General features: G+C 43.7%; 1 protein-coding gene and 1 long non-coding RNA gene across 10 annotated transcripts in view; one reads left to right on the forward strand and one right to left on the reverse strand.

The window, feature by feature from the left end:
• Positions 1 to 9,557, forward strand: part of FGF13 (fibroblast growth factor 13) — a 110,438-nt gene extending 100,881 nt beyond the window's left edge. For both annotated transcript variants that reach the window (XM_065689645.1, XM_065689644.1), the window contains exons 4-5: positions 6,667 to 6,865; positions 8,129 to 9,557. In XM_065689645.1, coding sequence (XP_065545717.1) covers positions 6,667 to 6,865; positions 8,129 to 8,265 — 336 coding nt within the window. In that variant the 3' untranslated portion in view covers positions 8,266 to 9,557. The remainder of the gene's footprint in view (positions 1 to 6,666; positions 6,866 to 8,128) is intronic.
• LOC136019446 (uncharacterized) overlaps positions 1 to 21,385 on the reverse strand; it is a 73,332-nt gene that overhangs the window by 14,055 nt on the left and 37,892 nt on the right. For 6 of the 8 annotated variants that reach the window (XR_010614885.1, XR_010614882.1, XR_010614881.1 and 3 more), the window contains 3 exons: positions 20,045 to 20,142; positions 19,864 to 19,940; positions 14,003 to 14,263 (listed from right to left, as the gene is read on the reverse strand). This is a non-coding gene — a long non-coding RNA (uncharacterized LOC136019446). Of the gene's footprint in view, positions 1 to 3,652; positions 3,733 to 4,022; positions 4,251 to 14,002; positions 14,264 to 19,863; positions 19,941 to 20,044; positions 20,143 to 21,385 lie in introns of those variants that run through there. The other 2 variants (XR_010614883.1, XR_010614880.1) reach the window with 2 other exon arrangements.

Raw genomic sequence — 21,385 nt, forward strand, 5'->3', positions numbered from 1 at the left:
TATAGATAGTCACCCGCTTCGGCTGCCTTCAGGGATGTAAGGTGACTTGATTTCTCATCCAGGTTGAACATCTCTCAGCAGCATGCTTTCAGGGAGCACATCTTTTCCAACATCCCTGTTTTCTGTAACGCCCATGCAGGTCATGTATCGAGGCAGCTCTTGCTTTTCAGTGGAGCTGCTTGGTGGGTGCTCTTGGTGCTTTGCTCAGAAAGGAAAGCTTAGCTCCTCTGCTTGGCTTAGTTATATGGGACAGAGGATCATGAGAAGCTGTGGCAGATCCAGCAAGCCGACCACCCAAAGATCATTAGTGGCACATACCTAAAGAAGAACACATGATCAGAGTATGGAAGTACAGGGAAAACATGCAGGATGCTTCCGTCTCCTGTATTTTAGCTTGGGTTACTGTGCTGGTTTTGGTTGGGGTAGAGTTGATTTTCCATGTGGAAGCTACTATGGGGCTGTGGTTTGGATTTGTGCTGAGGGCAGTATTGGTTGTTGCTGAGTCAGGGCCTTTTCTGCTTCTCCTGCTGCCCCACCAGTGGGTGGGCTAAGCGTAAATGGGTGGTTGAAGAGGACATGTCTCTGGCTGACCAGGGGAATATTCCACTCAAATGACGACATATAAAGCCTGGGGAAGAAGAGGGAAAGGGGAACAGAGCCCTACTTTGCTGGAGATGGCTGGGTGCTGGGCGCCTGCCCGCCCATGGGAGGTGATGGGTGGGTTCCTTGTTTTGCTTTGCTTGCACACACGGCTTTTGCTGTGCTTACTGAGCTGTCACAGCCTCAACCCATGAGTTTTCTCACTTTTGTTCCTCTGATTCTCTCCCCCATCCCACTGTGGAGGCGTGGGGCTTGGTTGCCTGATGGGTTTAACCATGACAATTAATCAGAGGCTATAGCGGTGTTAACCAGTCCGTGACCAAACCTGGGAGTGCAGTTCAGGAATCATAGAGCTTTATCGTGCAATACAACATTTGGTGAGGCATTGAGAAAGTTATTCTAATCTTTTCTTTTTTAAACCCAAAACTAGTAGAGAAGATCCTTCTCCAAAGAGGCTTTATTACAGATTAACATATAGGCTTTCCTTTACAGAATTGGAAGAAGTAGTATTACTTCTGTATATGTGAAACAATAAAAATTAAAAGCTATTAAAAACCAGCTTCTAGGTAATAGTAGAATTATATATGTTGATCTTTCTTTATCAGTCTGGTTTAGAGCCTTCAGACAACCTGACAGGCTCTTACTGCTTAATGAACCTTCCCAAAACAGGCAATCTTTAAAGACTAGTTTCTTCCTTTCATCTTATTAAAATTTCACTGATTTTGAACTAGAACTGGCAAGTCTGGTGCCCTAAAGCCACAGAAATTAATAAATGGTAGATGCGAGCATTAAAAGGTATTAAAATATTAATAGAGGACTTGATTATTCAGCTAATTGCAAAGGTTTCCCTGTACCATGCTTCCATGATCATCCGAGGTGCACAATCTGCAGAAGCACTGATGGATTTGGGGGCAAAGTGGACCTTCTGTCTGCCTTATTCGTACCAAGTAAATTACATCTCGTAACTTTGTGGGATGGATTAGCAAAGGAACCTGCGTTTGTCATTTGTGAGGTGCTCTCCTGGGCATCTTGCAGAACTTTTAAACCCCATTACAGGCTTTACCTAAGACGTTTCACTTCTGCAGTAATAAGGAGAGTGTCTTCTTTCTGTATGTAGCCTGCGTTACTTCTCTTGCCCCAGTTAAGGAGTGCTTTGGTTAATCGACGCAGTCATAGAAATGAAGCATCACCAAAAGGGAACAGTAGTATGATCACGCATCGTTCCTATCTCAATTAAACTGAGCACTGTTTACTGTCCCTGAGTCTTCCCTGGGGTCATTGGGCAATACATCCATTCCGCGGGCAGAGCATGCTGAGAGGTGACGCACCAAGCTTGAAATAGGTAGTAACTGAGGTGTCTAAATGCCACTTAAAAACCTGAGCAAAGATGACTTGGACAAGTTTTCACAACCAAGTCCCTGATAAGGCTGGTAAAACCATAACGAACACAACTTCAACCTTGGAATCTCTGTGTAATGAATATGTTTTCTGCTTCACTTCACCATGTGCATATTCCCCCTAGTTTGTGCATTTGCTTTGCTGTGCACTGGAACTATGTAAAGGGAATAATTACAGGATCTTGTCAATGCTTTTCTCATAGATTCAGAGAATATCTAGTGACAACCTGAAATCTTACTCTGCAGATGCTGGATATCCAGCTGCTTCCTTGGGCTCCATTATACTCTTTCTGAAAGCTTTGTCCTAACTAAATTTACACACCACTGATAGTTTGTGTTTCACTTGAGCAACTCCTGCTTATTGCACTATCCCAGGCAATCCCATGCTATGTTGTTTGGGATCACCTTCCAGGAAGACCGTGCCTTCCTGTCACTCCTGGCAGTAAATAGGTTTCCTGTCGAAAGGATTTAGTGTATCTTTTCTATATCACTTTTTATGTTTCTTATTTCCATGGTCACGTGGCTGGTACACATGCCTTCGGATTGAAATGAACCCAAGGGAAATCACAGCCTTCCACATATCCCTGTTCAGCAGTAGGGTTTTTGTTCTAGCAGCAGTTAGTTCAACTTTACAACATCTCCTGAGGGCTTTGGGCTACCTACAATGTCTTTGTGAGAACTCACCTGGAATAGCCATAGCCAAAACAAAGGTCCTCACTGTGCTGGCATAACACTGCCAGGGATGGGGCAGCCACAGCTTCTCTGGGCACCCTGTGCCAGCGCCTCAGCACCCTCTTTCAGTTTAGAGTCAAGATGTCATATGGGACAGTGTCAAATATATTCGTATATTATGAGGTGCTCACACTGCCACCACTAGGATTCCTCAAAACAGGTAAATTTAAGCAAAATGGACATTATTTGTGGGATTGGAACCTGTCTGTGGGAACTGCAATAGATCTATCCAAAAGAAATTGCTTCAGGATAAGAAGTTTCCTTCGCTATAGCAAACAGCTTTTGGTGGCTTCATGAAACACCAGTTTCTTCAGAGAGTCTTCTGAGACTGGTGATCTAAAAGCTGTTAGTTTTGATAACATTAAAGTTGAAGTATTCACATCTTGTGCTGTTGATATCACTGCACATTACAGGGTGATGATCCAGAGGATACACCCTGGAACTTCACATGCCAAGATGGAGAAAATCAATCTCTGCTAATAAAAAAAGGCAGGCTCAGTGGTGCAGAAAATCACTGCTCTGGAGTCTTAAAGAGGCTCCTTCAAAAATTCATGATTACAGAATGGAATCCTGGGCTATATTATATATCCTGAAAGAAATCAGGATATGGAGGGGAAAAAATCCAGTTTTCATTAAGTGGAGAAAATAAAGAATGCAGACACAGTCATTGATCCCATGGAACACAATTATAGGCTCAATATATAAGAACATTTCCCAAGTTTCCCAAGTACCTGAATACTTTTCAAAGTTACTTTTTCTTGTTTCTTCATTCCCCTAGCACTAAAACCATCTGAATAAAGCTTCTGATTGTTCCTATCCACTGCTGTAGGGTAGCTGCAGGCCATTCAGCCTAGGCTGATACATAAACATTTAACAACCTCAGTATTGACCTAATGACTGACTTAAACTTACTTACTACTCAGTAAAGTATGTGGTGCTGTCCCCAGAGTGGGAAGAATTCCAGCTTCACTTCCCGGTATTGTGCCTTTCAGCCTTCACATACCTGTAAGGCAGGATTTGTATGGAAAAGACTAGATTAGTTTAAATATAATCTAGTCATACTAGAATACAATCACTTTTAAGTGTATGTACAAGGCCTTTTAACATCGTATCATACACCAAATTATTCTTTTCAATTCGTTTTTCGCATCTTTAACGCAGCTGCAGATATTCCACGATGGAATATTTCAGCAGTTCAGCTGATCAGCTCAAAATCAGACAGTTCTCCTTCCTAACTTAAGCATGGCTGACTCATGACTACAGCGAACCCAGCTCTTCGTTTGACTTTTATTTATTCATCCATTCATTCATCCATTCATTGTGAGGGTGCATGTGTGAGGGGCTTGGGTAAGTGCAATTTACTGTCGTGTAGGCGCCTTCACCCTTGACTTCTGTGATTGAAATACTATTTCACACAAATACCTATTTTTCATCTGCTTTGTGTAACAGTGTATTCATACCATTGGACTTCTCAGAATTTATTCAAATTGGTTTCATTGCAAAGATGGACAAAGAGGACACCTGAAAGAGAGGAAGAAATGGCCTTAGAATTCAATACTTATTCATATTTATAAATTTCCAATAGGATTGACTAGATCAGTTTTAATTGGGGTTACTCAGCTCTCTCCCAGCTCTAACTTGCTTTTCCTCAAGACATTAGTAAAGAATTTGCCAGCAAAAAGAACATAATGGCCAACTTGCACTTGCTGCTCTGCACTGCATTTTGAACTGATGTGCTGATACAAGTCCTGTCCGTGCCCAGCTGGGTTGGCACATGGACTTACTACGCTCAGGAAAGTACATTTTAATTGTAATGCCCCCAAATCAATGCCCCCTAGCACATTTGCTAGTGTTCCTCCTTCAGGGCTTCCCTCTGCAGATCTCCTCCCTGACTCTTGTCTACATAGGAAAGAAACACATTGGATTAAACCAAAGGCTGGGGGTTGGAACTGGATGAGCCTTCAGGTACCTTCCGATCCAAACCATTCTATGATAGCTTAATTGCAGGATGCTCCAGGGAGAGGACTGCTGGCTGTGATGCTCAAGGGGCATGGTTGTCAGGCTGGTGTCTGGCTGTACATGGGCTCAACTGCAAACGCACCTAGCAGCATAGCACTTCCACCATGGCTCGTTATCACAAGCCTCATAGCCAAGGGACAAAATCAGGGGGTGAAGGAGTCTTCTAGTATCTGTCTTTCTGTCTCCCCACTATTTCTGTCCTTGTTTCAAGAGACTCGATGGCTCCTGCTGCTCATACTGAGGTTAAGAGAGCCAGAGTAAATATTGTGGGTCTGTTGGCAATCTGACCTTCTGCTGCTGTGCAAAGCAAGCCTTTTGTACCCAAAACAGCTCCAAATTACTGTACCCAAACCATAATCTTCCAGTGGGAGCACTGTAGTTTTCCATTTTGCTGCTAATTGGATGCTGCACTTGGAATAGTCTTTGTTAGCATGGCTAGCGCTGGGCAGGGAACAGCGATGGAAGGCTTTTATTTAGAACTCATGCAAAAATGCTGTGCCTGTCCCTGTTTGACAGCAACTGAAACCAATTGTCAATTAACTAAATAACAGCCAATTAGCTTGAAGAAATAAAGAAGAGAACTGCGTGCTTCACATTCTTTGTTGAAGCAAATGCCACTCAGAGGATGGGAGGGTTTTGCTTTTTCCCTATCAGAAGGCAAAATGGCAAAAGAAGTGCAGAAAAGGTACAATTGTGGGTTTGGGGATTTTTTTGAATGCCATCTATTTCTCACACAAAAATATTTGAGAAACTACATAAGAACATCCTAAGCTCCTGAGACATTTAATTTTCTTTGATTTTTTCAATTCAAAATGACAGTCATTATGCAAGCCTGTATTTTTCCTCCTTTCTTTCCCACTGCTGTAGGATACTTTAAGCACAAGGAAAAAACAGCCAACGGCTGGCTGCTGTGCAGTGCAATGACAGGCAAGATTGTGATACTAACATTGGCATCACCAGACCTTCCTCCTTCATGTTTTATGGACTTTTAGGGGTCCATAGGTGAGCTGTTGTCAGAGCTTGTAATGTTAAAAACCCTGAAGCACCCAGAGGCCTTTAGGAAGCAGCTCAGTGGTGCTTTCAGGACTGGTGTTTTGGTCTTGGGTCCCTCCAAGACCCATACTTCACTTCTGTATCGCTTTCTGAACTTAGGCAATAGTACCAAAAGGTATTGATTCATTGCACAGGGAAAGCCAGTCACACCACTGGCAGGAAGATAAAGGCTCTCTCCTGATTTATTGCTCTTCAACTATTGTCTCAATAGCATCTCCCCAAAAGAAGCAGTGCAATTCAACATGCAGACTTAAGCTTGCTGCCATAGGCAGAGTCTCAGAGCAGAGGCTGATGTCTGTAGTGGGTCTCTGACAGCTGAGCTTTCAGTGGATGATATGCTGGGCTGAGAAAGAACATAGATTAGACCAAAGAAGCAGCTGCTACAAGCTAAATTACTACTGCTGGGTTAGTAAAGAGACAACCGTTTACTCATGGCATCTTGGCTTTCAATTTTTATCGCACTTTCCTCAGAATCAGTGAAGACCAGCAGCTAATGCGCAAAGGCATTACAAAGTGGCCTTACTTCTCACCCATGGGGCTGGACCACAGCTGGTCCTTTGGGGTTGACATCAGGGCTGTGTCTGCCTAACATCTATTAGTTGCATCAATCAATAATTCTTCACTTAGTCTTTTTACTCGTTGTTCAAAAAGACTTCCTTATGCTACTTTGAGCTGCTCACAGCACCACTTCACGGGTTTCAAATTGTGTTACTCTTTTGTTAATACTTTTAGGCCCATGTTCCGTAATTGGATAGTGGAGGATGAGAGGTATGCCTTTTAACTGTTGGGAACGCAACGGATATTGGATGCTTTTTCATTAACTAATGTGAGATTCAGCACATATTGATCTGTTACTTTCTTACAGGAACATTTTACACCTGAATGCAAGTTCAAAGAATCGGTATTTGAAAACTACTATGTGACATACTCTTCAATGATCTACAGACAGCAACAGTCTGGCCGGGGTTGGTATTTGGGTCTTAACAAAGAAGGAGAAATCATGAAAGGAAACCACGTGAAGAAAAATAAACCTGCAGCTCACTTTCTTCCAAAACCATTAAAAGGTAATGGCTTGGGTTTGGCCCACCTATATAAAGTGTTGTTATCTTGTGTCAGAGGTGTTTAACTGCAGTGCAGACATATTTGAAGGGTTCAGCTACTTACATATGTACTTATAATGCTCTGTAACGCACCATGAATCTACCCAGAGCCTATTTTCCTGTTGTTTCTCTATCTTACCTCTGTATTTCTCTAATCTAACCAAATACACATAGTAGTTTCTTTTTATCCAAAGTCCACACTGTCTCCATTATAAGATAGTGAAGGATCTGCCCAGCATGACCCAGACATGTGCTTACAGGCCATTAGTGACTTGCTGTATAGCTTGCCAACCTGTGCTTTATGTTACAGGATGTTTGTTTGTCTATGTTTGATTGGTTTAATGCTTTAATGTGTGGTGCTTATTAAACAGCAATTAATGTGGCATCAGTATGTGACATTAAAGGTAATAATGCATGTGGCATATGTATATTGCTGTGTATTAAAAGCTCAACATATAGTCATCCCAGTTAACTGAAGGATCTGAATCAGGACTGTAGTCAGACTTGGCTCCCTCTTTGGTCAGTGCAAAGAGGGAGATCTCAGTCAATATATGGAGGTGCTTCTTTTCTCCAGAATAACTACTTTCCATATGCTCCTTCCTTAAAGAGGAATGGACCCTTCTACTTCTGGGTTATGCTCTTAAGTAGCCTTTTAAAGCAGTGCCATTTTGAAATCAGAGGGGATATTTCAAAGATGCATAGCCCCGCGCAGATGCTGAACTAGGTTGGTAGTCTACATTTAGGACTATATGTTGGGCAACTGATGTCAATGTTGATCCTCATCTCTGATGTGTGCGAAAACAGGAAATGGAAGACTGAAAATCCATTTTCACACCTACCTCCTTAGGCTACGTGTACAGATAACAGGTCAAATCACAGCTGTTGACAGTGCTACTTCACTATTAATAAGGAAATGCTGATTAATATCAGCTTAGGTCTATCTTGCAGAGCTTTGGAAGTGCAGTGGGCAGGTGGGGGATTTAACTGGGAGAGGGAGGGAGCTGCATTTTTTCCCTTCTCTAAAATGTCATTCCCTTGAAGAGGACCTCAGATGTTCTTAGGAAGTGTCTGAAATGGAAGAGGACTCTTTGCTGTGTTTCTTCCATTCACTCTTTATATTGCACATTAGCAAAGGAAAACTTCCAGTGTTTCACAGCTGGACTCTGCACCAGCAGACTGAGTAGCCCATACCATGTGCTGATATGCTGCCTCTCTTTTGCTTTGCAGTGGCCATGTACAAAGAGCCTTCTCTCCACGATCTCACAGAGTTCTCAAGATCTGGAAGTGGGACCCCAACAAAGAGCAGAAGTGTTTCAGGAGTGCTAAATGGGGGTAAATCCATGAGCCAAAACGAGTCAACGTAGCCAGGTTCAGGCAAGCCAAGTGCTCTCTAAACAGAACCTTACCTCTGGATGCAGTTGAATTCTTACTAGCAGTCCTTCATCCAAACATTCAATTGCCCAGGACAAGCCACCGAACTTGCATAGGTCACTCGTTTATCAGCCATTAGATCTACTGGTTGTCAAAGGATATACCCCAATAATGTAGAATATGCTTGTGCATATCACCAGGCAGTTGGATAGCCAACAAACATAACTGCGGAATAAATCTCGGAGAAGAAATGTCCAGCTCTTTCTCTCTGTCTCTTTTTCTCTCTCTCTTTCTTTCTCTCTCTCTCCTATGCTTTGTGGAATACGAAACAAAAACATTTCACAGCGTTCACTGCTGATAAGAATTTGCTTTCCAACTCAGAAAACAAAAAAGACCACTTTTGCTCTTCAAAGGAAATTTTAATGCTTGTATGTTTTATAGGGGAAAAAAAAAAAAACAACCATGTAAACTCTGTTGTTTCCTTGGCTTACCGTTTTATATCTAAGGCTTGATAAAAGACAAAAATGTAACCTTTTAATTTGGAATAGTGCAACTTTTTGATTTCTGAACTCCAATGGGTCTTTAAAGCTCTGTCTTTAAAACAACTAATACTAAATTCAGGGTTGGAACTGAGAGTTGGTGTCTCAGGCTCAAGCAAACAGTGTTCTTGTGGTTTTAAACACAACGAAATAATATAAATTTTTATAGATTTGTAGTTTCTGGTAAAGTTCTTGTGCTAACCCCAGTCTGTAGGAATCGAGTTGTTTTGTTATCCCTAGTGGAAGTTAACAGAAAGGGATAAAATGATCCTCCAGTGTAGATTTCTCTTAATTCCATTTTGTGTGTCATGTTAAACTATTGTCGTGGCTTCTTTTCTAAAGACAGAAACTGTGGAATTAAGGTGACTTAATTTTTTTATAAGAAACGTCTTATTTGTAAAAGTCCTTCTTTCACTGTAACGGGCACGTGAATATTGTGTAGGAGGAAGCGTTAGGACAGGTTACCCCTAAACAACATATACTTATACATGCTATTGGAAACAATTGTTTAAAAAATGTAGTTAGGTTTCCATTTAGGTCATCATGTCTGTTGCATGGGAGAAAGTTGGAATATTGGCATAGAGTTGCATGATGTGTAAGATTTTGTGCATTAATCATCGTTGGATTCTGTGCTCCAAAACTGACATAGTTGTGTACAGGCAGCTTTCTGCCTCGTACGAAAGAGTTGTTTATTATTTGTTGTATACACAACCATGCACTGAATAAACTATTTATATTAAGATGTACTTTTTAAAAAAGCTCGTTTGATTATATGATGTACATCCATGGTTAATTTCAAAGGGAAAAGGTTGGCAGTTCAATTGGAAAGTTGTGGAAGATACTGTAGTTAATGTTCAAAATCTATGGAACGGGTTATTCCCCTGTAATGACATTCGCTATACAAATGAGAACATGGTCTTTTGGGTATTGGTAGTACTGGTCTTACACGCCCATCTGAGATACTCAAAACATAGTGACAATCAAGTGCCACGAAGTCTTGGTAATGGCCCCTCTGCTGTGAGCTGCCGGAGCCCCAATGAATGACGCTCCATTGCATTGCATTGAGCTCCTCCATGTCTGCCTTCCCTGTAAGACCTTCCTTAGTGCAGCCACGTAGTGCTACCTCGCGGCACCCCCCAGGACAGAGGAGCCCAAAGGGAAGTGGCAAGTGCTTATGCCAAGGTGGCACCTTGAGGATGCTCAGCCTTTGCTGGGCATTATTGCAGGTACGCTTTATGGCCCAGATTTATCTGGTCTGGAGGTAAAAGGCTCCCAGGCCTTCTGTCTTCATGCACATGCCCTGGAGAGAAAACATCCCTCTCTCCTGCCTTTGCTCTGAAGAATCATCAGTGAGAATTTTCCTCATCTATAGCATCCAGGCAGCTCTGACAGTTGAGCTCCACTCATGAAGCTGTTTTAAGAAGTCCTGGGAGAAACATTGTGGTGGCTGAAGAACCAGCTCTGAAAGGTGATAGTGGAAATGGACACAAAAAGCTACCTATAAATGTTAGCCTGGAATTAAAATCAGGTATTCTGCTGGCTGCTCTGTGCCTCCCCTTGACCAAGCTGGAATTAGACCTCAGACCAGGCTAGGACAGTGCTGGGGTGTTTTAAGGCTGTGGCTGAGAAAGGAGGGAAGGAGATTATGTGTTAGATCAGCCCCTCAGATTTAGGGTTTTTTTTGTGGCAAACAGTAGGCGAAGAGCTCTGGCTTGCTTGTTGTCCTTCCCATCTCACTGTCCTTCCGAGGGCCTGGGGGTCTTCAGCTCACCCCTTTGCAAAGGGTGAAGAAGGCGAGAGCACAATTAATGCCATAGAATTCCTTAAAAATTGAAGATGTGGCCATGAGTGCGCCAGAGGTTTTGACAACTCAGTGTGGAGCATCTGTTCCCTTCAACTAAGTGTGGTATGCCCTTCCTCTTAACCCTCCCAACCCCAAACATCAAACTTACTGGGGTGCATGTTCCAAAAAAGGAGCCCAAGTGCCTTAGGAACATCAAACCTCATTAAAAAATAGGCATATTTGTGGCAGAGCTCACTCAATGTTGAGCAATTACTATCCTGAAGCTAACCAGAGGTCTGCTGCTTTTGCTTTATAGCAGCAGTCCTATGGTTATTCCCCATCCCCAGTACCTACAACCTTGAAGGTCATCTGCACTGAAAGAAGCGTGTTCATCTCATAAATTGTCCCTTCTGAGGGCTGTAGTTTGACTCGTCTTTCACATTGACATCAGCTGTGAGCATTCACTGCCAAGTCCCTAGTTTCACAGGTTTCTAATATACCAGGTAACAAAGCCCTCTCTTGGATTGAGATGAGAAGAGAGATTTGGTGATAGATGAGCCACAACCGGCTGTTTCTGACACTTGTGTTAAATTCCTGCCAAACCTGTTGTTCTTTCAGACTGTTCTGGACAGAAAGGACAATACTGCTGGTAAGAGTCCTGACAGCAAATAAAAGCTCATGTACACTATGAGCAAAGAAGTGGATTATGCCCAGGGTTTTACATGTACTCTCTGGAGCCATAGACTGGGATTTAATAAGGACAAATAGAGTTAAATGTGCCTTTAGAGACAGTGATGGGAGGTGATAATCTGACCCAGCCAGCAAAGACAAGAATGGGGCTTCAGCAGAGGACCAGAGTAAGGGGCCAGACTCTAGAGTATTTATTTACCCATCAGCACCCATACAGTTAAAGATACAGCTCCTGGATAATACCTTTCTTTAAGAAATCTGCTAGATATAGGGAAAAATTCCATGTGATGGTTGTCCAGCAAAAAAACCCTTACAGCTACTGATCAAACCACTTTGCTCTGCCAGTGTCAGAGTACAGTAAGATACACACCTGGAATAAGGACACACCAGTCCAAGGGCTGGTGTTTAACTGAGCCCTGTGCTGACACTGAGCCACTAACCATCTGCAGAAGGCTTGGTCTGAAGGCCTTTGTTATTGCCAGTGTGACGGCTGGTGGGGCTTGGAGCAACCTGCTCTAGTGGAAGGGGTCCCTGCCCATGGCAGGAGGGATGAGCTTTAAGGTTCCTTCCAACCCAAACCAGTCCATGGTTCTACGATGCCTTTCACCTGCCATTTATCCTGTCTCCAGAATGCACCATACCAGGGATGTGGAGTCAGCCTGGGAGGTGCAAAACCAGCAGAGAAGCTCTCTGATGCACCGGCGCTTCACTTGGCAAAGCCCTGAGCCTATGAAAGGCTGACAAATGCTACCTGCCAAGCCAAAAGAAAACAGGTCACCCATGAAATTGGGAGGAATACAGCTAGGAGCAGAGCTATTATGAGGCAAAACTGGCACCTTTTTGTGATCTGCTTGTCAGAGCTGCTTTCTCAGAGGTCTCTGCAGGGGCGCAGGCATTGCCTGCTTGGCCTGGTTTTGGGGTGAAGGAGGGTGGGAAGAAGTCTTCTCTGTATCACAGAGATCTTTCTTCTTTCTTTTCCGTGTTTTTCTGCCCTTTTAACTTACCTCATGTTACCTCATAGCATGGTTGTATCTCTGTAGCCACTTGCAACATTGCTGGCACAACGGAAGACAATTCCCTGCCTGGGGAAAAATCTCTCTAAGTGACCCCAGGGAAGAGCGGTGCCCCTTCTGCAGCACCGCCTGGTGTTCCCACCACGGGTTTCCAGTCCACAGGCCAGGTTTTCCAGTGGGATGAAGGCTGTGTAATGAGCTCAGGGATGCTGTGGTACGCCAGGCCTCCCCCCAGCAGAGCACCAGCAGGAGAGCCAGGTCTGGCAGAGCTCTGCCGTGTCTTGAGTATCTCTGCATGGAGACCAGAGCCAGCTCTAATGGGTTTAAATGTCTCCCTGACATATCCGTGACCAGGACACTTTTGCAGGACAGAATCTGTACGTAACAACCTCCTATCTTCTAATAAATAACTCTCTCCAAAACAGAATACCTCTTGTCTGGACTCTGATTTTTATCCCCGCAGGTATGTAATGGCTCTGCACCCCACCACTGATGCACTACACCATTGCTTAGCTTTCCTTGGGATATAGACCCTTCTGCATTATCCTTATCCTATGTCTTTCTGAATCAGAGAGGCACAACTTGAGTGATCAAGCCTAGACCATCACAGATGGACCCTTCAATTTACTGTAGTCTCAACACGGTCCATGAAGGACCCAAAATGTGATGTGTTTTACCAGCTCAGCAAATTGCTGCTCTAAATATCAGAGCTCAGTTTCCTACACAGTTTAAGACAAAAACACCATGGTTTTGTCTGACTTTGGCTCTGCAAAGATGACATAAAGGAATACCAGAAAGCCTATTTTTTTTACAAGGGCACATAGTGACAGGACAGGGGGAGGAATGGCTTTAATCTGACAGAGGGGAGATTTAGATTAGATGTTAGGAAGTAATTCTTTACTGTGGTGAGACACTGGCACATGGTGCCCAGAGAAGCTGTGGCTGCCCCATCCCTGGCAGTGCTCAAGGCCAGGTTGGACACAGGGGCTTGGAGCAAGCTGCTCCAGTGGAAGGGGTCCCTGGCCACGGCAGGGGGATGGAACTGGATCAGCTTTAAGCTCCCTTCCGACCCAAACCAGTCTGGGATTCTGTTTGAGATAAATTTATTTCTTAGAGAAAAGCCTTACCATGCAATTTACCCTGAACCACACCAGCTTTTTGCCTTTTTTCATCTTTCTTTTGGGGGGACGTGTTCTCAGCAACTTAATATTCTAAATTCACACGTTAAGAAACTATCTATCTTCCCTGGCATGAGTGAGCAGAACTGTGGGGCCCTGCCCACTCCTGTGAGGCTGGCATCAAGGTTCATGCCTTGTGAAGAGCAGGGTCCTGACCCAAGCTGGGTTTGCTGGTGCCTGATGGCTCTTATTGCTGATGAGCTCCAGTGGCAGAGCTTACCCTGCTTTGGGAACATGCCATGGTGGTTCGGGGGCAATCAATCACCCTGCCCTTCTGCAGCTGCTCTCATGGGGAAGTTGAAATATTAAAGAAAACCCATTTTTGAAACACATTTTACATTAATCAGAGAAATTGAAGGAATAAATTATTCCACCTCATCAGGAACTGGAAGACAGTTTATAGGTCTCCTTTCAAAGATCATTATTAATGATTTGGAAGTTAAGATTCTTAAATACCACCTATGGAAAATTACTTTCAAGCACCCATAGTCCTAATTTTTTCCCCACATATGATTGGCATTTCTCACCTAAATTCAACAGCTGGAAGGGTAGGATGAATGCTTTCATCTCCTCTGGGTTTCTCAGCATCACACATTGTCTGTCACACTCCTTTTCTCAGTTGCCTCCTTGCCAAGGACAGGGTCACAGGTCCACCCTCCACTAAGGGCCATCACATTTGTACATGAAGGAAGAGTTGTCTCTGTCCTGGTGGTTGTAGTGCACAGAGCTGGTTGATGTGGTGAGATGCTGATCTGAGCTGTCAGTGGCGTCAGCTCTACAAGCAAAACCTCAAGGAGACAAATCAGGGAAAGAAAAGGTTATCAGGCACCCTCTCAAGGAGAACAGGGAAAAAGAAAAGGTAGAAAAGAGATTACAGGAATTAGTGTTGTATTCAGAAACCCTCCAAAGAATACTTGTAGCATCCCCAGTGCTGTGCACACATGTGCTCTGGGGAAGGGGTAATGGGAATGAAATGTCAGAAGGAAAAAGACTCCTGTTCACAGGTATTTCTGGTGACAGTGGCTTCGCTGCATGCTCATCCCAGTCACTGTTTAGCTCTACCAAAGATGGTTTAGAACAACGAAGTAGACATTTCACTTTGATTATGACAGAAAGGACAAAGCCACTTAAGGCAGGTAAAGGAGGGGATGGAGCTTAAGGATCAGAGTGGGATGAATTCTCCATGAGATGCAACAAAACCACTGCCACTCATTGAATTAAGCAGGACTCAGCTCACACCCTGACCCATGACCAGTACAGCAAAATACTATGGCACAGTTCAGACTCCTCTGTTATGGATCTCATGGCTTGATCCTAATCTTGGCTGCAGAATACACCACAGACTGCAGTAAGTGGAGTCCCATGTTGATCTGAAGTACCTTTACCCAGACCTGTTGCTGAAGGATCTCAGATATTACCTCATGCATAAGTATGTTACAGTGTTAATGTATGAAATATTTTTAGATAACAACATTAAGCGGTTCAAAAACTTGATTAATCCAATTTCCTTCCCAAATGGTTTCCTTCAAAAGGTACCTGAAACAGTTTTACTTTCCCCCATTGTCTCTCTAACGCACTGATGAACTTTTCCTTCTGAGCTTCTCCTTATTTTAATTGTCTGCTCATCCAACCATCCCTTCTGATAATTGAGTTAATAATACAGAGTGAGCTCCAAAAATTAAACTTCTCTTCTTGTTAAGGAAAAGCAGAACTTTTGTTGTTGTTTAAAGGGGGTGGGTTTTTAACGTCCTTCATTTAAAAGAACAATTATTGCTTTTGGAAGTAGCGCCAATGTTTGGGAATGAGCCTGCTACAGAGACGTTGGTGAAAAGATTGCTTTGCATTAAATAATACACAGGTTTTCCATTAGGTAATAGAATGAGGTTTTCTAGGGAGTTTCAATCAGAGGATTTTATGATCACTTAATCAGGATAGACTGAGCAAAACAGAGAAAAAGCAAAGGAAATCAGAAACCAGTCGGGAATACGGATGCTGTTCTTACCAGCTTGTGTCCTCTTCTGCTTGGATGACCCTGAAGGCTCAACCTATGAACATATCTCCAGTCTCACCTTCATGGTCCCCAGTGCTTGGTCCCATTGTATCCTTTACTGTAAACTTAATCAACATTCAAGATGCACAACGTGGAGCCCAGGTATGTGCCAGCTTCCCATGGCAGGTCCACAGCATCCCTGCTGTCATGCAAAGCCAGCACCTCATCAGTGTTCCCCCACCAGAGGTCACTTGCTGAGGGTCCTTCTCCCCCTCAATGCAGCCCCTCATAACATGCACCTTGCAGGGGACTGTACCCTACCCAGTTACACATCTGGCTCCAGGAGAGCTTTGGCTCACCCACAGCAGAGCCAGGCCTTGGCACATCTCTCTGTGGCATGTTACTGAGCCAGCTCTAAATCATTTTCATCTTCAATGGAGACAAAGGCAGAATTCTTTCATCGTGCTCCACATCAGACAGACAGCAGCCCACTCAGAGCTTAAGTTCTGCCAAGGAGGAAAATGTCTTCACACACAAGCACAATGAAGTGATTTACATACACACACACACATACATGAAAGATACACACGCTCATAGACACACATAGACATACATACATATATACATTATATATATATAAAATAGAGCTAGCTAGCTAGCTAGCTAGATAGATAGATAGATAGATGTATATATAGCAGACCATGTTTATCATCCAAGAGCTTGCTGGCAAAGATAGGTAGATAGATAGATAGATAGATAGATAGATAGATAGATAGATAGATAGATAGATAGATAGATAGATGATGTATATATAGCAGACCATGTTTATCATCCAAGAGCTTGCTGGCAAACAGCCTGAACTGATGAGAATGGGGCTGGCACCAGCAAGCTCAAGAAGCGCCTCACGGTGTGAAGCAGGCTTAGAGCACACAGCAATCCACCCTGCCAAGGCAGTAAGCTGGAAAATGTTTAGGAGATGAAAACCTTGCCAGCTTTGTTCATGCAAGCACTTTCACAAGCCTCACGTTCCGCTTGGTACTGGCTTGTGCAGTGAGCAGGAAGGGACTGATGCTTTGCTAGAAGTCTTTTACTTCTTGATCAAAGTCTGCAGTGGGAAAGGCTCTGATCGGTCACAGTGAAGCACAACAGTGAAGAATTGCTCAGCAATGGCATGAAAGAAGAAAGCATATTCCAGTCCCTTGGCCAACACAGCAGCAGGGAGGGGAAGCAGCTGCTAAACCCTCACCGAAATCTGCACAAAGATCTTAAGCCTTTGAGAAATGCAGAAGGGTTTAAGCAGTTGACACAGATTACAGAGCTGGATGGAGCTTGCAAAGCAAAATGAGACAAGAGAGGGGGGAAAGGTTAATCGCCAGCAGGGTTAAAGGAAATTAAACGTGTGTGTGCCAAGAAGTGCTGGGAAGAGAGAGCAGGCTTAGGAATAACCGCTGAGTGGGATGGCATTAATGATGACTCAAAAGTGGCGAAGAAGTTACTGAAAGTTGGGCTGCCTACAGATCCAGGCATTTGCCTTAACACCAAAAGTCTTCATTAAATGCTAATAAAACTTCCAGCCATCTGGTTCTAAACCACTGAAGCTGATCTCTGTTCTGATTGCCCAGAGCACAGGGTAAGTCACCTCCTCGGCCTCCTGCAAAATGGGTCCTAGAGGAGCAATCACTGTACTTACAGAAGGCTCAACCAAAATGAATGAGCTCATCAAGCCCGAGTGTATTGCATCCTGGAACAAACAGGCAAAGGGCCAGTGGCTGAGTAGAAGTGGCTTTAACCAGTTTTATTTGTCATCTGAACCTTGGGATAAAGCCATGTTATTGCTCTATAACCAGAAGGAAAACACTGATTTGTAAGCTGAATGGCTTCTGTTAGTTCACATATGCAATGGGTAACAGGGCTCTGACAGATACTTCTTCTGTGTCCCAGCAGACTTCAGGCTATCCCTGTGAATTTATCAGTAGAATCAACTAAGAGTTTAGCAGCAAACATGTGCATTCCCCTGCCCCATAAATACTCTGAGAACAAAAGCATCCTAATCCAAATTGTTCACGTATTACCTGCCCTTCTTAGAAGTGAATGCTGCGCTATAAAGTGATGTGTGCCTAAAAGTGCATGAAAAAGTTAACATGAGAAAAAAAGCAGAAGGAAGACATTGTAAGCATGAAAAACAATTGCACCTAAATTACTTTAAAAGCCCTTTTTGCTATTAAAAACAAAACACATGAACTGCTATGTGGAACACTCGAACTGCAGATGACGGCAGGTCATCTGGACCACAGGGCCCTGCCTTGCTGCATTGCATGTGCTGAGAGAGGATGAGGAAGACAAAGAGACAAGAAGTCTGCCCTTTTTGTTGGAAAACCCAATAAACAGATACAGAACTGGCATTATCTCCCTGCTGTATAATAATGCATCACAGGGATAAATGAGACTGGAAGTCAGCTTGACTGTGCACAGCTTGGGAGCACAATGCTTGGGCCATGGGTCTGATGGCCACAAGTCGAGTCTGGTTCAACTGGCTGTAAAGGGGTTTATTTGGCTCAGCATACCTGGAATTACACCTAACTCTGCTCAGAGATTTTGTCTTTTGCCTGCATAAAACTATTGTATGTAGTGCAAACACCACATTATACTGTCCCCAGCTCTTTCACTGGGAACCAGACAGTGACTTGAAGATGGAAAATGTCTATGTTGTTCCTCACATGTTTTAATGTATGCAGGGTTTGGGGGTAACCTTTACAGCAATTTATGTATTCAGCACCAGCAGACAAAGAGGATGGTAGTGTGAATTTCCCTTCAAGAACCCAGCCTCAATGGCTGAGCACTTATTTGAACAGGACCTTGATTCGTTCTGATGAAGGCAGCTGTCAAACCACTCAGGGAGCCATGCTTCGTAAGTAACCATGATATTTAAACCTCCTGACCTTTTAAAAAGTGTAAGATCTGGCTTAAAGGGCAGCCTTCCTGAAATAAATGACTCTGAAACCTCTTAGGTCCGATGTTTTAAAAAATCTATAATGGGCAGACATCACATTATCTTACTATGGGAAGATTAATCACTAATATCTGGCAATTGATTTGCAAACTACGTTTATTTATGACGTGTTTGTACAGCACCATGCATACCCTTATCTATTATCCAGACCCCAAGGAGTCACTTAGTGCAAATAAATCAATGCAATTCATCGATTAGATTATAGAAATACTCTTGGAACTTGGACAAGTGAAAAGTTTCTGTAGTCGTTCTCAGATATCTCATTTATGGGGTGGAAGCTGGCAGATTATTGTCCAAAGAAAGCCAAAGAGGCTGTTGAGCTCAACATGGACCCTGCCCCTGGGTTCCTGTGGCTGTCTGTGCTTTCCTGCATGATACAAGACTTTCCTTGCCTCTGGCATGTCAACTGCACCACACAGCTTGGTGCCATCAGCAAACTTGCCGAGGGTGCCCTTGATCCATGTCACTGACAAAGACATTGATCAGGGTTGGTCCCAACACTGACCCCTGAGAAACATTGAGCCATTGACCACAACTGTTTGAGTGCGACCATCCAGCCAGTTCCTTGGTGGATTGACTGAGTGGTCCATCCATCAAATCCACACGTCTAAGACAGCACCCACAAAGTCATATCACTCTTTTCCTTCACCCCCTTAGTTTTAAACTTCCCTTGTCATCAGGGCTGTGCAAATCCTTGCCAAGATGTTGCAGTTACCCTGCCATCTTCCTGTGAAGTGCTTTGGGCAGCCTCTGTGGTCAGGCAGCAGCTGAATGCTGCAGCCCTGCCCTGCCAGCACCAAAAGTCACAGCAGCACTAAAGCAACCCAATAAGCCATATGTGCACGGAGATATCAGCTCATGAGCATCTCAAGTTGAACATCCCAGATTAATTGACATTCTTGAGTGAATCTTTCTGTCTCTGTTCCTTATCTATAAAGTGATAATGTTTCTCTCCTGCCTTTCTGGGCTTCAGAGAGACAAATTAATTAATATCCTGCATGTGAAACAAACCGACACGACTGCAGTAACGACAGTCACGGATAAAAAAAACAAGTGCAAACAGCATTTCATCTTCAGAGCAAGGCTGAGCAGCATGCAGTAAACAAGGGCTGGGGCCACATACTGCATGACGGGAAGAAAACAGATCTTTGAATTGCTGCCCACTGATTTGCATCAGGCAGTCTGCTCCGCAACAGAGCCAGGGCCCTATGGAATAAACAGCATTGGATCATATAATGAGCCATTGCTGCAAGCTTAGGAAAGGGGCTGCATTTCAGGATAAGAGTTTTCCTGCTCCTCACAAACTTGACAGTTTGAACACTGTCATATAAACTTGTCTGTTAGCTTATATAATTTAATAGAAGTTTAATAAAGTTTATGAAGCTTACCTCTACCTATTGCAGCTCCGTGCGGGACTGAGTCCTTTGAAAGTGCATTTGTTAAATGTGCAGTGGTTCAAATTATCCTGACAAAGGCAAAACAAAGATCTTGCATAATTCACTGCATCTGGCAAAGATAAGATTTTACATGTCATAACAACGCGTATCAAAAGAATTATGTAAAACTCACCCATAATTTAAAATGTCACTGGAATTGCTCTGTAATTAGGACAAGGCCTTGAAAAGGTTCCCTGTGGAAGCTGAAACCTCTGTGACAGAGACTCAGTTCTAGAGGTAAAATATAAAAGTATTGTATTAGTGGGGTACTTGGGGAAATTGCATTCCATTGTGTGGTGGAATTGGAAGTGCCAATAGCACTAACACAGCCTCTGTGCCTAGCAGCGCTGGCTGAGCTGGAGGTGACCTCCACACTGCAGAGATGCTCTTGCTATATACCTGGCCATGACCTATATAGTGTGGCTTCTTTTATAGGCAGAGAGCTGTCAAGTTCGGGCACTGCAGCAACACTAAATCTTGTCTTTAAGCTGAAAGAAAAGCTTTGGATGCCCTGCAACTTCACAGGACACCGTGGTCCTTCCAGCCTGTTTCCCACGCCAGGCCAATGCGATGGGTCATGCTGGGGGTGGGAGAGAGACTACGTGCTGTGGAACTTGGTGGGACCTAGAAATGTCTTATCCTTCATTAACTCATGAGTTCAGCAGAGTTTTGCAGGAATTGAAGAGAAGAAATGAAAAGCGGATGGCAGGGAACAAATAAGTGCCATCTAACATCAAAGAAAGAAGAGTTATTATCTAGACCTGTCAAGTCTCCACCGTACCCAAAGGGAGAGAGCAGACGTGACCTACTTGCAGAATTAAGAATTTACCAGGAAACAGGTTTTAGGATTCAGGAGACAACTCTCTGAACCAAAGTTCTGTTGTGAAAACCCAGTGCTGGCTTATAACCAGGCCTGAAATGCCGCCTTGCTATTTGAGTCGAACACGCTCTCCTCCTGCCCTGACTTCTGGCATCTCTCTGCTTGCACTCAGTCACTTCATGGTGTGTTGCAGATGATGCTGAGCTACAGCAAAAGGTTCTTGCACAAGCAGGGGCTCTGGCCCCAGAATAGCAGCTCACACGTGGCTCAGGGCAGTGCAGTCCGCACCACACCACACCTGCAAAACCCAGCCTCCCTGAAACTCCTGCAGAAAAAGCAAGCTTGAAGCAGGAGAAAGGAAGAAAAGGAGCATGTTTCACTGTGGAGGCACATTGTGACTAACCAGAAGTGACGAAGAACTGCCCAGAGAGAGAAAATACTGCCCCAGTGATGCTGAGAAATGGCATCCTGGGTACCAAAGAAGCTTTGGAAAGGTTGCTTAGGCAGGGTGCATGGAGGGAGGGAGGATGTTTAGCTGATCCATCTGGCCACACATTTTTGTGCTCTAGTAACTAAAGGGACACCAGGTTTTGAGCTCTTTCTCCAAATTCGAATCTCTCTGCTTCAGCTGTCAGGTTAACTTAACCTGAAAGT

The sequence above is a fragment of the Lathamus discolor genome, chromosome 9 (assembly GCF_037157495.1).
Source record: "Lathamus discolor isolate bLatDis1 chromosome 9, bLatDis1.hap1, whole genome shotgun sequence".
NCBI classification, from domain to species: domain Eukaryota; kingdom Metazoa; phylum Chordata; class Aves; order Psittaciformes; family Psittacidae; genus Lathamus; species Lathamus discolor.